This window comes from Prunus mume, linkage group LG2 (assembly GCF_029339155.1).
Source record: "Prunus mume cultivar Tortuosa linkage group LG2, ASM2933915v1, whole genome shotgun sequence".
NCBI classification, from domain to species: Eukaryota; Viridiplantae; Streptophyta; class Magnoliopsida; order Rosales; family Rosaceae; genus Prunus; species Prunus mume.
Window position 1 is genome coordinate 1,465,590 of NC_142699.1, and position 13,313 is coordinate 1,478,902.

Here is a 13,313-nt window from a genome sequence, read left to right on the forward strand (position 1 = left end):
ATAAAAAGCATAAAGAAGAAGGGAAAAGAAAACAACAAAAGAAATTGGTGACAACTTATAGTATCTAAATCCTTTCAATTGGTCTTTAATCTAACTCGTGCATTGAAAATCAAAGTATAAGTAGTAATAATAATATGAACTTTTGTGTTTAACTATTGTTAAGAGTAAATGAAACCCGTGCACTAGTAGTAGTTTAAATGATTTTGAGTATCTTCACTTATTGCCAATTAATTTTGGTTTTGAGTATTGAAACCATAATATGTGTCCTCTACGTGTTTAGCTTGATTCACATGTGCGGAGGCGTGCTCATACTATTTACGTACATGGGAAACGAAATAGGTGCATGAGTAGTTTAAATCATATTGGACCACATTCTAACAACTATTTAAGTTTAAATCTCCCCTTATATAGACTACTTGGAAATCAATCGATTACAATCAAGGAGCTCATATCCAAGTTTAACAAAATATGTTTTTTCAATACTGATTACCCTTCTGTCTCTTTATCATTTCATTTTTCTTTTGTTTCCATATGTTCCCCACCTAGCTTAGGCTGATCACGTCCAACGTACTCTTTGTCTACCTATGAGTGCACATGTCCAAAAGCTTCTTCCTTCCCTCCACTATTTCATCAAAGAAGTCATCAAGCTGCTCAATTATAGCCTCAACCCCACTTCTCAACAACCCAAAGCAACTTTTCAACTTGTCGACCCTATCTTGGATATCATGAATCTCTGCTTCATGCTCCACCATTCTCTCCAACTCACCTCTCACCTCCTCCATCGCAGATTTCGTTTCCTGGAACTCATGAAGAAGCAATCCATGAGGCGGCCCAGGGATCTGCTCGAACACATTAGCCACTCTTCGCTGCAATCTTGCTACCGAAACCATGAAATTTGAGCCAAATATCACACTGCCTTCCAGCCCTCCTTCCTTTTGAAAACTTGATCCTGGCAAATAATATACAATCCCGCTTAGCAGGATCATCAAAAGCAATGAGCTGACGTTCCTCATTGCATACATGACGCCACGAAAGCCACTGAACCCATTGAACTTGGACCCCATTGAGATAATGTTTTCATTGATGCGTAGTGATAGCTGCTCAATTCTTGTTTCCATCAAGGCCTTATTATCATGTTCCAAACCAATAATTTCCATTTGGTATGTACTTACTGCCCGGATAACCTAGGCAAAAAAGTGAGCATTAGGTTGATTCATATACATCGTTCAGATTCACATTTTAACAACATAAGCATGTCTGGCCACATGAATATGTAAGACAGCACTACCCATGCATATGTTTCCTATATGTATATGTAGTGGAATAATTTTTTTATTTTTTTATAAAATTTAAATTGACTACATTGTACTAACCTGGTTAGAAGTTTGTTCATTCAAGTGGTAGTGGAACTCATCTGTGGAGGACAGGACATTGGCTCCAGCTGCGAAAACATTTTCCATGCAAGAGACTCCTAATTTAAGAACATTGCAGGCTTCCCAGAGCCTGGAGCTTTCATCCATGTACTCATCGAGCCACTTCTCTCCTATGGGTAAGTGAAGCTTTTGAACCAAAGTGGTCAACTGAGAATGGAAGGACTTGAGAGATGAGAGTACCTTCTGAAGGAATTGGATTGACATGAAACTATGGGAGAGGAAAGATTGATCAAGATTGTTGAGTTCATGAGTGAGAAAGTTGTAGAAGCCACTGACAGAAGTTGAGGTGCATGAAGGATCCATCATGGAATAAAGATGATAAAGAAAAAGAAAGGATATTGGTATGGTGGTGAGAGTAAGATGTACATTTATAGGTATATATTTTAAGAAGAAGAAAATTATAAGCAATGAAAGAAGTGGGTTGCTTCAAGAGCTCAAGTTTCTATAGGTTAATAATGTTGTTTGGTGAAATTATGGGTGTTTCCTACAGGGAGGAGTGGAGGGGATGATTGGGAATATCTTCTGCCTCATGGTTAAGTGGGCATATAATATAATGAAATATGTAGAGAGAGAAAGAAAGAGAAAACTTAGGAGTATGTTTGTCAACTTCTCTTCATTTTACTTTTTCTTACTTGATTTCATTCTAGATTTAATCTGTTTTTATCAACTTTCCTAACTTTCTCACCCTCATCTTCTTTCAAATTAACAAGAAAGGTTATGTTGTAGGTTTTCCTTCTTTTCTTGTAACCTTCGTAAGGCTTTATGTTTTGGTCCGGCCATAATGTCATAGGCAGGATATGAAAAGATAACCCAAAAAAAAAAAAAAAAAAAAGCAAGCCAAAATGTTCAAACTCTTTATCACACAAGATGTTGGATTGTGCTTCCTACGCTGTAAAGTTTGACCACTTTAAATGAGATTCTTCTTCACATTCTTCCATTTTGATTTGGTTCTCTTTTGGATTGAGTGCTCTTGGCTTCTTTACCTCTTCTCTTCCCCATTTTTCTACACCTCCCAACATGGCACCTTTTTTGTTTTCTTTTCCTACTTAAGCTGTATTTTATTTTTGTTTGGTACTTTTGAAAAGGAAATGGATGAATGGATTTTGTGTATCGAGACTAGTTTTATGTTCAAAACACAGATTTGTTTCTCTTCTGGTACCCACCATTCTAAATTGATTATGGAACGGAATATTATAAAGCTTGCACATGTCTCAAATGATTCTAAAGTGATAGGTCGTTCCTAGGATAGACCATGCCCAAAAGGAGCAAAAGCCTAGCAGGTATAGCCTTTTAAGTTGTAGCTAGGGTTCAAGGACTATGATTGTTCTCATAGGAGGTTTTCTTTGACAGTTTTGGGAAGCGTTGGTGTGCTCCTTGAGAGTTTCTCTTCATTTGTCTTCTTTGTTTTGCTCATTGTGATTCTTCTCCTGTTGTTGACTCTTTGCATGCTGATTAATTCCTACGCTGTACGAAGGACTATGATTGTTATCATAGGAGGTTTTCTTTGACAGGTTCTAGGATGAGTTAGTGTGCTTTTGTGGGGTCCTTTTTTGTTGCCTCCTCTGCGTTCTCTTCTTTGTGTGTTTTTGTGTCTCTGACCCTTGGCTTGCTGAATAACTCTTGCAATGTATAAAGGACTATGATTGTTCTCATAGAAGGCATTCTTTGACAGTTTGGGATGCGTTGGTGTGCTCTTCTGCGGGGTCTCTTATGTTGGTTTTTTAGTAGTGTGGTAGTTGGTTCTGTTTATATTGGTGGTCTTTGTTTGGTTCTGTTTTGGACTCTTCTGTTAGTCCGTAGCATGTGTAGTACTCTTTCATACCCTGAGGTTTTTCCCACGTGATTTTCCTAGGAAGGTTTTAACGTGACCACTGTTCATGCTGATCTTTTGTATGAAACTATTAGATTATGAATGAAATCCATTTTCCTCTAAAAAAAGGAGTAGCTAGGGTTCAAAACCAAGTATTATGAGTGACCAGATCTTCTTGTGTACAGTAGTTATGTTCTCTATTTCTCGATTTACCATTGATCGTGATGATGAACTTCATATCGATCCATTCACAGTTATATCCACTTGTTTAGATTTGTGTGAATCTTGGTTCAGAAAGATATCCTGTTATAGTAGAGCTATTTGTTCCAACATTTGTCAAAATGCCCCTTTGTTTGAACACCTGCTAACTAGTTTAAAACTGTTTTTTGTGTAAGAGCCTATTCATCCCCCTCATAGGCTCAAGGGGTATTGATCCATCCATCACTTACAACTAGTATCAGAGCCAAGCTCCTACGGTATCTAGAGAGATTTTGTGCTCTAAATTAGTATCATGGTCATTGATAAGGAAAATGCCTCGATGTTATTAATAGTGGGACCACTCATTATATATTATTTTTTATTTTGTCAAGTTTCTGACATGAGAAGAATGTACCTCCGCCTTATTTGGAATGGATACTGGAGTATGCCACTCACAGCATTGCCAATAGAAAAGACGGAAATGCCTTGTTCATAATTGTATCCAATGAACAGTTCAACTTTATACAGAACAGTTTGAAAGTCTTAGGATGGATGAATCTGAGACTATAGCTTACTGCTATGCTAGATTGAGCTCCATATTGTGAATGCTTCTCAGAATCGTGGTGAGAAGATATCTGCACCAAAGAGATTTGATCCCAAGAAAACTGCCAAGCAAGAAGTCATGTATCTCAACACTCTGAAGCTTCAACTGATTACGAGATAGACTAATTTTCTGTGAAATGGGTTGTAATGCCTAAAAATTAATACTAGAGTTCTTTTTCCCAAACTTTGCACTAGGCTAGAGCCCGCCCTAGCCTTATGTATTACATTGTGCATAAAAATTAAACTGAGACTCCTAGTCTCACACTTTGATTATGCAAGATTTAAGTGTACATTCTAAGAGGAATCTTTACAAGAGATTTGCATGAAGAAAAGTGCGATTCTTTCTTTCCTTCCTCAAGGTTAAGTATAATGCTTCAGGAGATTGAGGATTTTTCAGCTTTTGATAGACTTTGAGTCTTCAAATACGAAAAGCTTGTCATTATCTCTGATCACTTCAATGGAGTCAATTTCTGCTCCTCCTTCATCAGTTACCAATACATTTCTTGAATCAAATCCAAACTTTTCACCTGTTTAAGACGATGAAAGATATTAGGAATTCTTACAACGTTCTTCAAATATATATGAATTCCAATTTGTGTATAGAATTCTAAGCATCCATAGCTACCACAAAATCAAATATACACAGGATAAAATTTCAAAACTGCCTTAATCGCTTTGATAAGAAAAATGTGGTAAAAGATGCAATATTTTGAAACAAGAAACATGCTATAGACTAAAATTTGTGCTACTAAAACTGTAAGGGTTTGTGTACTATCCGCACTGCATATATAAGCACTAATTTGTGAATAAATCATGCAGTATGTTACCATGTTCTGCTAGGTATCTTGGCTTTGAGAGAAGCCACAATCTTTTAGCAATTGATAAAGGCATAGTGTTAAGAAAAGTACCTGCAATGTTTTTGAGCTCCTCTATCGAATTAGGTAATCTAATTAGCCTACCAGCTTCCATGCAACATGTGTTTCTCCTCACTATAGGATGGCCTCTATATATGCACACTCTTGGAAAGTTCACTCGATTGGATTTTCTCCAGTCAGGATTTTGCTCATCATCATACCTTATCAAAGGCACTTCATTTAGTGTAGTGTCTGGAACTGTAATCCGGTGTCCAACCTCTCGTTTTTGTAGCATTTCAGTCAAGGTTTCTGAAGGAAATGAGAAGTTGTGTGTATTGGCTACATCTGCTCCATTCATCACTAGCAAATTGACCATGTCTGCATTGTTTTCTTCCATGGCTATTTGTACTGCTGTTTTCCCAAGATGATTCTTTGCGTCAACATTTAACTCATGCTTCAGGAGTTCCTCCATCAAAGTCATATCATTTCTCTTGGCAGCCGTGCATAGAAGATCACCATCCGTGTATGGATTGGATATGGCAGCGCAGTAATAGAGAATCCGGAATATGGAATGGTGCTTTGATGCAATAGCATCCCATAAAGCTGTGTTGCCATTTATGTCTGCCAATGTACAGATTATAAGATGATGGGTTTAAGAACAGAACAGTACCAAGGAGATTGTGTTTATTATTTTTAATTACCTCTTACATGTATGTTACAACCATACTTGAGGAGTACCAAGACACATTCTTCGTGCCCATTTGATGCTGCTACATGCTGATGCATTCAAAAGAAACAATTAGTCTTTTCAAATTAATAAAAATGATGAAGTACTAGCTCACTTTCTAAAGTAAAAAGGGAATTATCTTCTCCATATTGTTCTTCTTGTTCTGTTTTTTTTTTTTTTTATATTTGTTTTCGTCTGGCATTGACAAACAAACTAAATACTTGTGGCTAGAAAGGCATACCAAAGGAGTTCTTCCTTTGGAGTCTCCGATGTCAGGATCCAACTTTGCCCTGAGGAGCTCATCAAGAAGAGCAGCATTGCCTTTGCTAGCAACAGTCAGTAAGTTGAATGCCACGTTTGCATCACCTTCTTCATCTCCACTCTCAGCCAATATTTCTCCAATTTTCAGATCCCTCAGCTTTTTGTGATGCTTCAATGGAACATATTGCAGATTGTAAGTCATTTCTTTCTTTTCCTTTTCTTAAAAAGAAATAATAATGGAATTATTACAAAGAAGATTTAACTTGAGTACCCTGTTCACCAACCTGTTTGAAGTTTTTAAGCATTTGTAGTTTGTCTTCTGGTTTCGTCTGCATTGCTTCAATCAGAGCAGTGGTTTTTAGTCTCAAGAGTTGTGACAGTGTTTTGGTTCGGTATGTGAAGCTTTGAGGCCTACAACAGAGGGCACCAACTTCTCTACAACAAAGTGCACCAACTTCTCCAAACATGTCTCCAGATTTCAAAGTCCCAGCAACTAGTTCTTTCTCCATCTCACAACCAATTATTTCCACTTCTCCAGAAACAATGATATAAACATCATCCGGCACTTCGTTTTGTAGCACAACATCTTCTCTAGGTGGTATGTACTCTGCCCTCATCTTTGCAACCTGATCATCAATGTGGTTTTATTGTTAAAAGACATCATCAAGGTTTTAAAATTTGTACAAATTCACACTCTATTCACAGTTTTATAGTATGCATTAATTTGCAGTCCAACTATTTTAGCAGGAAATTGTACATCCACATCCAAAACTACATTACCAATAAATCCCTTGTTTGAAAGAGATGCAAGAAAATTAAGTCTAAGCAGTTAGTAGTTTCTTTGCAAAAATGTTTTTCCCAATAAGTAATTGGTCTTTTTCTTCTTCTTCTTCTTCTTCTTCTTCTTCTTCTTCTTCTTTATATAGCTATGTAATGATGATCTTGATTCTGGAACTGGAATCAGAGTGTGTGTGTGTTTCCCTTGAACAAAAAGAAATAAAACAGAAGAAAAAGAAGAGAGCGTGTATGTTACCCTACCAGAAGTAGAAGTGTTTCCCTTGAGATATCCTTGAAAAGATAAACTTTCTCCACAGTTGGCAAAAACAAATGCTGGCAGATGCCTTTGGTGATCGATTTGGGTAGTTGTTCAATTATATGCTGCTGGTTCAAGCTCTCAGCCTTAAATCTCAAGCAAATATAAGCCAATATTTGGTTCTTCAACCGTGGAGGCAAGCGATTGCGGCACACAAAATTTGATGCTGCTTCAATGCTATTTCTCTGTACATTAAATCATCGATATACAATTTTAGACAGTTGTTATTGGTACGTCGAAAAAGTCATCATGCACAGCTCAGAGTGCAGTTTCCTTTGATAATAAGAAAAGGAGGACAAGATAATTTTTTTAGAGTGTCGGTCAATAACATGTAGTGCGTAGGTAATTTGAAGAATACTTACAAATTCCATGGTACGACGAGTGCCTTCGACTACTAAGTTTGTCATGTTGCCAATCAAGTAAGCAGTGAGGCCAAGGTTAAAGAGCATGTAGAAAATAATGAAGATCATTTCCATGGTGTTAACTGCATGCATATCGCCATAACCAACAGTGGTCATGGTGGTTATGGACCAGTACATAGCAGAAATGTATCGGATCCGAAGGCTTGTCTCTCTGAAATTTGGAATGACAGCTCCAATCCATGTCTTCCCTTGGTGTGGATATCGGTCTGCTAGCAGGTAGTAGAGGCATCCAGCACAGTGTACTGAAAACAGTGTCACCTGTATATAGGAAGCAAAATTGATCAATCTCTTAAATTAAAATGCATCCTGTTTCCGGCACTTCCTTTACAATAAAAAAAAATTTAGACTTTCAACCGGAATTTTTTTAAATTGAGGTAACTTCTTATCAAGCACCTATATATCATTTGAGGGCCTTAAACATTCTTGTGGAGTAATATTTTAGAGTTTCTTAAATTCAAATTCCTCCTCCTCTATTCATAAAAAGGAATCTTCTAGAAGTATTACTCGAGGATGTTTGAAGCCATTCGATTTTCATCAAATGAATTATAAGGTGACAATGACTTCTCGTGTATTTTACTAACACATGAGGAATAAAAAAATTATGTAAATTACACACTAAAATTCCTAATTTAATGCTTGAAAAATCATGAATTAGATTATTGGGGGAGTAGGTAGCTGACCTAATCCTACCTGTTCATTCTCTCTCGTATCCCCGACTTTCCCAATTCATGACATCCCCATTACAACGAGTAGGTAAACATACTCGAGCGTAAAAAAGTATATGCTATAAAAAGGACTAGGTGCAAAATTTTACTTACTGACAAAAGTCTGGCGCATCTGACCCAAAAATAGCTAAACCTGATGTCCTTCTCAAGTCTGCCAAGGAAGATGATATAATGCATGCAATTTGAGTCACAAAACATATAATGGAATTGGAGACAAATGCACAAGGTATAATATACCAACCTCGTGAAGAGTTGCTTTGCTCGTCTTATTCGCCAAAATCTGAGCAACCCTAAGAGAGAGTAAGAAACACCCAACTTGTTTTTGCCAAGTGCCTCAAATGGCAATGTTGATGCCACATCCATCACAAACCAAGTTGAAAGGTACCTATTAATTTAACAACAATTACTCATATTTATGCCAAATCCATCATTTACCTCTTAATTAAAATGTAACAACCAATCAACACTAAATAAATAGAAAAAAGAAAAAGGAACAGTCGTGTCAGTGCCTTAAGGATGAAGTAATAATGCAAGAGGAGTATTTATTCATGCATCCGAGGTCCTAGGTCTGATTCTCCCTCTTTAATATGATAATATCGTTTGTATATAAATAAATAAATAAAAAAGATGAAATAATTCAATTTCAGTAAAATATGAATATGATAGCGGAGAACGTAAGTTTTTGGGGTGGGAATTAGAAGAAAAAGATAAGTAATCCCAATATGTATACTTCCTAAGCCAACAATAAGATTCAGTCTTCATTGCCTCATTTTCCTATTCAGCGTGGGCTTGTCAAGTTTGCTAATAAGCCTACCACCAACGAAGTTACAGTGACACCTCTTACCTGTAATTAGGTGTTATTAGGCGGAGGGTATGATGATTTCAAAGTTAAATTCCCTTCTTGAGTACATGCTTAATTTTTCTAAACTGAATTAAGTACATGGAGACATAGAGACATAGAGCCATGAGATTTACATAGGGGTGCCGATGTTTGAAATGACACGATAACACAGCTCGAATTCAACATGAATATTAAGCAGAAAATGAATGAATTAATAGTGTAACAAGGAACTTTAAGGGTGATTTTTGCCAATTTAGGAGAGAAGTTTAGTTATGCCCCATGAGTTTTAGTCTAATTACAATCAAACTCCACATGTTTCATTTATTTCACTTACACCCTCTGATGTTCATAATTTTAACACAAATCACATGAGTTGACTATGTTTGTTAGATCCTATTTGAAAGTATTAAATTAAATCATAAACATTTAAATTTTTAAAAAAGAAACACTTAATTAAAAATAAATTTGAAAACCAAACTTGAGAAAACATGACGAATTATACGCCCCTTCCCCTAAATCAAAATTAAATTAAACATGTTAAACTCATTTAAGATTATAAATAAATAAACATTTAAGGTCCCTAATTTTTTTTTCTTTATATATTTGAAGTGAGCTAAAAATACTGATAAACATTTGAAAATTAAAAAAATATATTAAAACTACAAAAAAACCCAAAAAAAAAACAAAGGGACCCATCTTAGCCAACGAATCCTTATCCCATTCACCCAAAATCCCCTCACGACGATCCCACCACCACACCCACCATTCCCCAAGCCCCAAACCGAACGTTCCAACAGTGATGACAAATGATTTGTTTCCCATTTTTAAAATTTTATTGGCTGAATAAAAAGTGTTTTTTTAATATTTAAATGACAGTAATGCCCTTTGGCTATTGGTGGCAGTTCACATATGATTAAATTTAAATTTAAATTACTTTAATTTCAACAAAGTGTTTTTATATGTTTTCACTTTTATTACTCCTCCTTCTCATCATTTCCCTTGATCATCTCTCAATCTCATCCTCACTCTCATTTCTGACTCTCATTTTCCTATATACTCTAGCATCAAAAATAAAAACTAAAATCTAAAATTGAAATTGTTATCAAACGGGCCCGAAATAAATGAAATTTGTAGAATCTGACTATTATTAGACCAAATCTCAAGGAGTATGATTGAACTTCATCAAAATGCTTAGCTCCTAAAAGAAGAGGCTAGACAATCAACACATAGCCCAATCATGAATAGGTTCCAACAAATTGAAAAATTAAAAATTAAAAATTTAGAACTCGGGTCCCGCCGCGCGCCGGGGGTGTTTTAATGTTTGAACAAGTGTATATTGCTAATTGGCACGTAGGAGTTTCAAGAGCAAAAAATTACTCTTCTCTAAAAAGATGTGGTTTGAGTGACAAACCACACATCAATGTGAACATGTAATTAACATTAACAATAAAATAAACAAATATCACTCAAAAGTCATCCTCTCATCAAAATGAGTCATGAGATACTCTTATCGAACTTTCTTGTTTCCCACAAATAAAGTGAGGATGTCATCGCAATTGTTGTTGTGACAAATATTCCGATCATAATAAAACAACCTGAGAGTAAAAAAGTAGGCCTTTTTTTCTATTTTGTGTTTCCCCTTTTTCTTTTGGGTCTTTCAAGCTTTCACTTTTTTTGAGATAAGAATCTTGTAGTGGGGCAAAGTTTCAATCAAATTTGATATCCTATTTGCAAGTGCTTTAATATGAAGCATAGTAGAGCTTTTTATTTCAGCTAAATGTGCGTTTTGTGTTAAAGTTTTTAGCACAAGAGATATATGGCTAGATTAATATTTGTATGTCGGTGGCCGTCTCTTTAATTAAAATCCTATTTCATAAATATTTTCGTACACCTCACGGACGTTTTGTAATACTGTTTTTAAAATCATTTGCAAATTTAATATATGTAATTGAAATTGAAGTAGAAGCCTAAGAACTAACCTCATAGCGATCTTTTTGGAGTCATGAACAAGTAACTGAGATCTTGGATCAATATATGCAACGAAGAATGTCAAGATGATATCGATGGCAAAAAATAGATCCACCACGTTGTCTGCTAGGTACAGTGGGTTGTAAGAAGAGGAGTTGAGAAATGCCTCCTCAAAGGGGTAAACCCACGCCGAGTATGCCACCAAAAGTACCATAAATGTCTCCCAACACCTTAATACATAGCCAAAAAATTAAAAACAATTGTTTTACTTAAACGTAAGAAAATGAAATATCACATATTGAAATAGACGATTATTGTCGAAAAGCCCGATTATCTTGTTATACACAAACTAGTTGTTAGCTTAATTCTATTTCTCTTCCCAACATTGGAAGATATCTCAAAATTTCTTTATAGTGTAGGCACGTAAGTTGGGAAAATAAGAAAATAAAAAGAAGCTATGGTTAATTACATAATATTGTATATTAATTAATTAATTAAGAGGTGAGATAAGGAATTTAGTGGATTATAGTTAGCTGCCTAAAATTGGTGATTAACCCCTAATTGCTAGCTTATGAGTTGGGCAAAACACTTAATTATTAGGTCTCATACCTGTTCATGTGCTCCTAGGGTTACTGATACATGCATATGATATTACGTACCGCGACATATATATATATATATATATGTGTGTGTAATTTTGTATTTTGTATAAAAAAAGATTTAAGTTCAAGGGTCAAGTATTACATCTTCAGCCAGAAAAAAAAATATATATATATATATATATATATAAAGGGAGAAAAAGAAAAAGAAGGATATGAAGAAGAAATCACCAATTTTTTCCATGGTTAATTAATTATATGTATTAAAAAAAGAAAAGAAAAAAAAAGGTAAGATATTGTGGTTGTGTAGTACTATTGTACCTGTATCTTGAATCCATGGGGGAGATTATCCAGCCATTTGAGTGAATTGGAGTTTGGTTGTAGCTTGAAGCACCCAAAGGAGGAAGGATAAGCTTTGAAATGTTCCTTAAATTGAGATCCGACGACGAAGAGGAGTACAAGTTTTCATCTTGACGATGATCTTGATCATCATGACGTTGCTGCTGCTTCTGGGTATGAGCATGGGAGTGGCCATTTTGGGTTTTGCAGCTGCAAACCTTGTTCATCTTGTTGGAGGCAGCTTCTGAAGCTAGTGGGTGATATTGATCAAGAATATTATTGTATGGACCAATCTTGAATTAATATTCCATTAAAAATATTCTTGAAAATCTTAATTGAACTCCAATATGAGTTCATTTGAAGACCAAAAGGGAAGTAGGGGGATGGGGCTGAAGTTATTTCTGAAGGCATGACATTGATGGAAGAAGTAGTGGAGGCAAGTATTGGCATCTGATTATGATGAAATTATTGTGGATGTGGGAGATTGGAGTGTAGGTGGTGGTGGTCCTACCAATCAAACTGGTAGTACTAGTAGTGTTCTGCAATCTGATTATGAGAGAGAGAGAGAGAGAGAGAGAGAGAGAGAGAGATTGAGTCTACATGCGAATGAAAGTGGGGTACGTACTCTGCAAATTTTGGCCTTGTGTTTGCTTGACCACAAACCTTCTCTTCTCTCTCTCTCTCTCTCTCTCTCTCTCACATATAATGCCAACAATGTGGTTGGATGAATTATATAATGCAGAATTAGGTTGATGTAACATAAATGGTCCTACATATTGTTAGGCTTAAATATCAAAATGATCCCTGTGTTTTATTGTGTTGGCCAATTTAGTTTATGTGTTTAGAATAATTAGCAAATATAATCCAATCCGTTAAATTTTCTGTTCAATAAACATTATCCACTTTTTTGTCTTTTAAAAACCTTTAAACCTTGTTAAAATCAATAAAAATTTGAATTAACTTAAACATTCCCAATTAACATCATTTGATGGATAGGACATCTGAAAAACTAAATTAGCATTTCCCCAACTGAGCCTAATACAAGTAAGTACCATTCATAATTGAGTTAAAAAGACAATATCTTCGAAAACCCAGATAAGAAAACATTCTAAAAATTTAAGAAATTTCATTATTTTGGCTTCCCTCAACTTTCTGAGAAACTAAGCAAGGGTTTAAACGACCTATTACAAAATTGGCTGGGAGGTGGCTTGGGGAATTGGGGGCATTGAGGTGTGGGTGGGGAAAGTGGCTGGGAGGTTATACTAAATAGCTGGGTTCTCTCGAGGGCATGACTTTATGGTATGGTTGAGGTTCATGATCAATCCATAGAGGTAGGTGAGTGTAACAACAAAGGATCTCAACCTTCAGTAAAGAGGGAGAATGCTATGACAATATGACTTGGAAGGCTTTGGTTAAAACATTGAGCCGAATTGAGAATGA

The 13,313-nt window shown here is 35.7% G+C and overlaps 2 protein-coding genes across 2 annotated transcripts; both read right to left on the reverse strand.

Annotated features, from left to right (window-relative positions):
* Positions 1–384: 384 nt before the first annotated feature.
* On the reverse strand, positions 385–1,891 carry LOC103319200 (uncharacterized). The gene is made up of 2 exons (XM_008220723.3): positions 1,374–1,891; positions 385–1,184 (listed from the first exon to the last, which is right to left on the reverse strand). The coding sequence occupies exons 1-2, from the start codon at positions 1,737–1,739 to the stop codon at positions 579–581; spliced, it is 972 nt and encodes a 323-aa protein (XP_008218945.3). The 5' UTR covers positions 1,740–1,891; the 3' UTR covers positions 385–578.
* A 2,279-nt stretch (positions 1,892–4,170) lies between these two features.
* Positions 4,171–12,481, reverse strand: KT2/3 (potassium transport 2/3). Its single transcript, XM_008220553.3, has 11 exons — positions 11,856–12,481; positions 10,947–11,165; positions 8,368–8,511; positions 8,220–8,277; positions 7,342–7,659; positions 6,925–7,164; positions 6,171–6,512; positions 5,867–6,055; positions 5,600–5,675; positions 4,953–5,519; positions 4,171–4,571 (listed from the first exon to the last, which is right to left on the reverse strand). The coding sequence occupies exons 1-11, from the start codon at positions 12,098–12,100 to the stop codon at positions 4,438–4,440; spliced, it is 2,532 nt and encodes an 843-aa protein (XP_008218775.2). The 5' UTR covers positions 12,101–12,481; the 3' UTR covers positions 4,171–4,437.
* Positions 12,482–13,313: the final 832 nt, after the last annotated feature.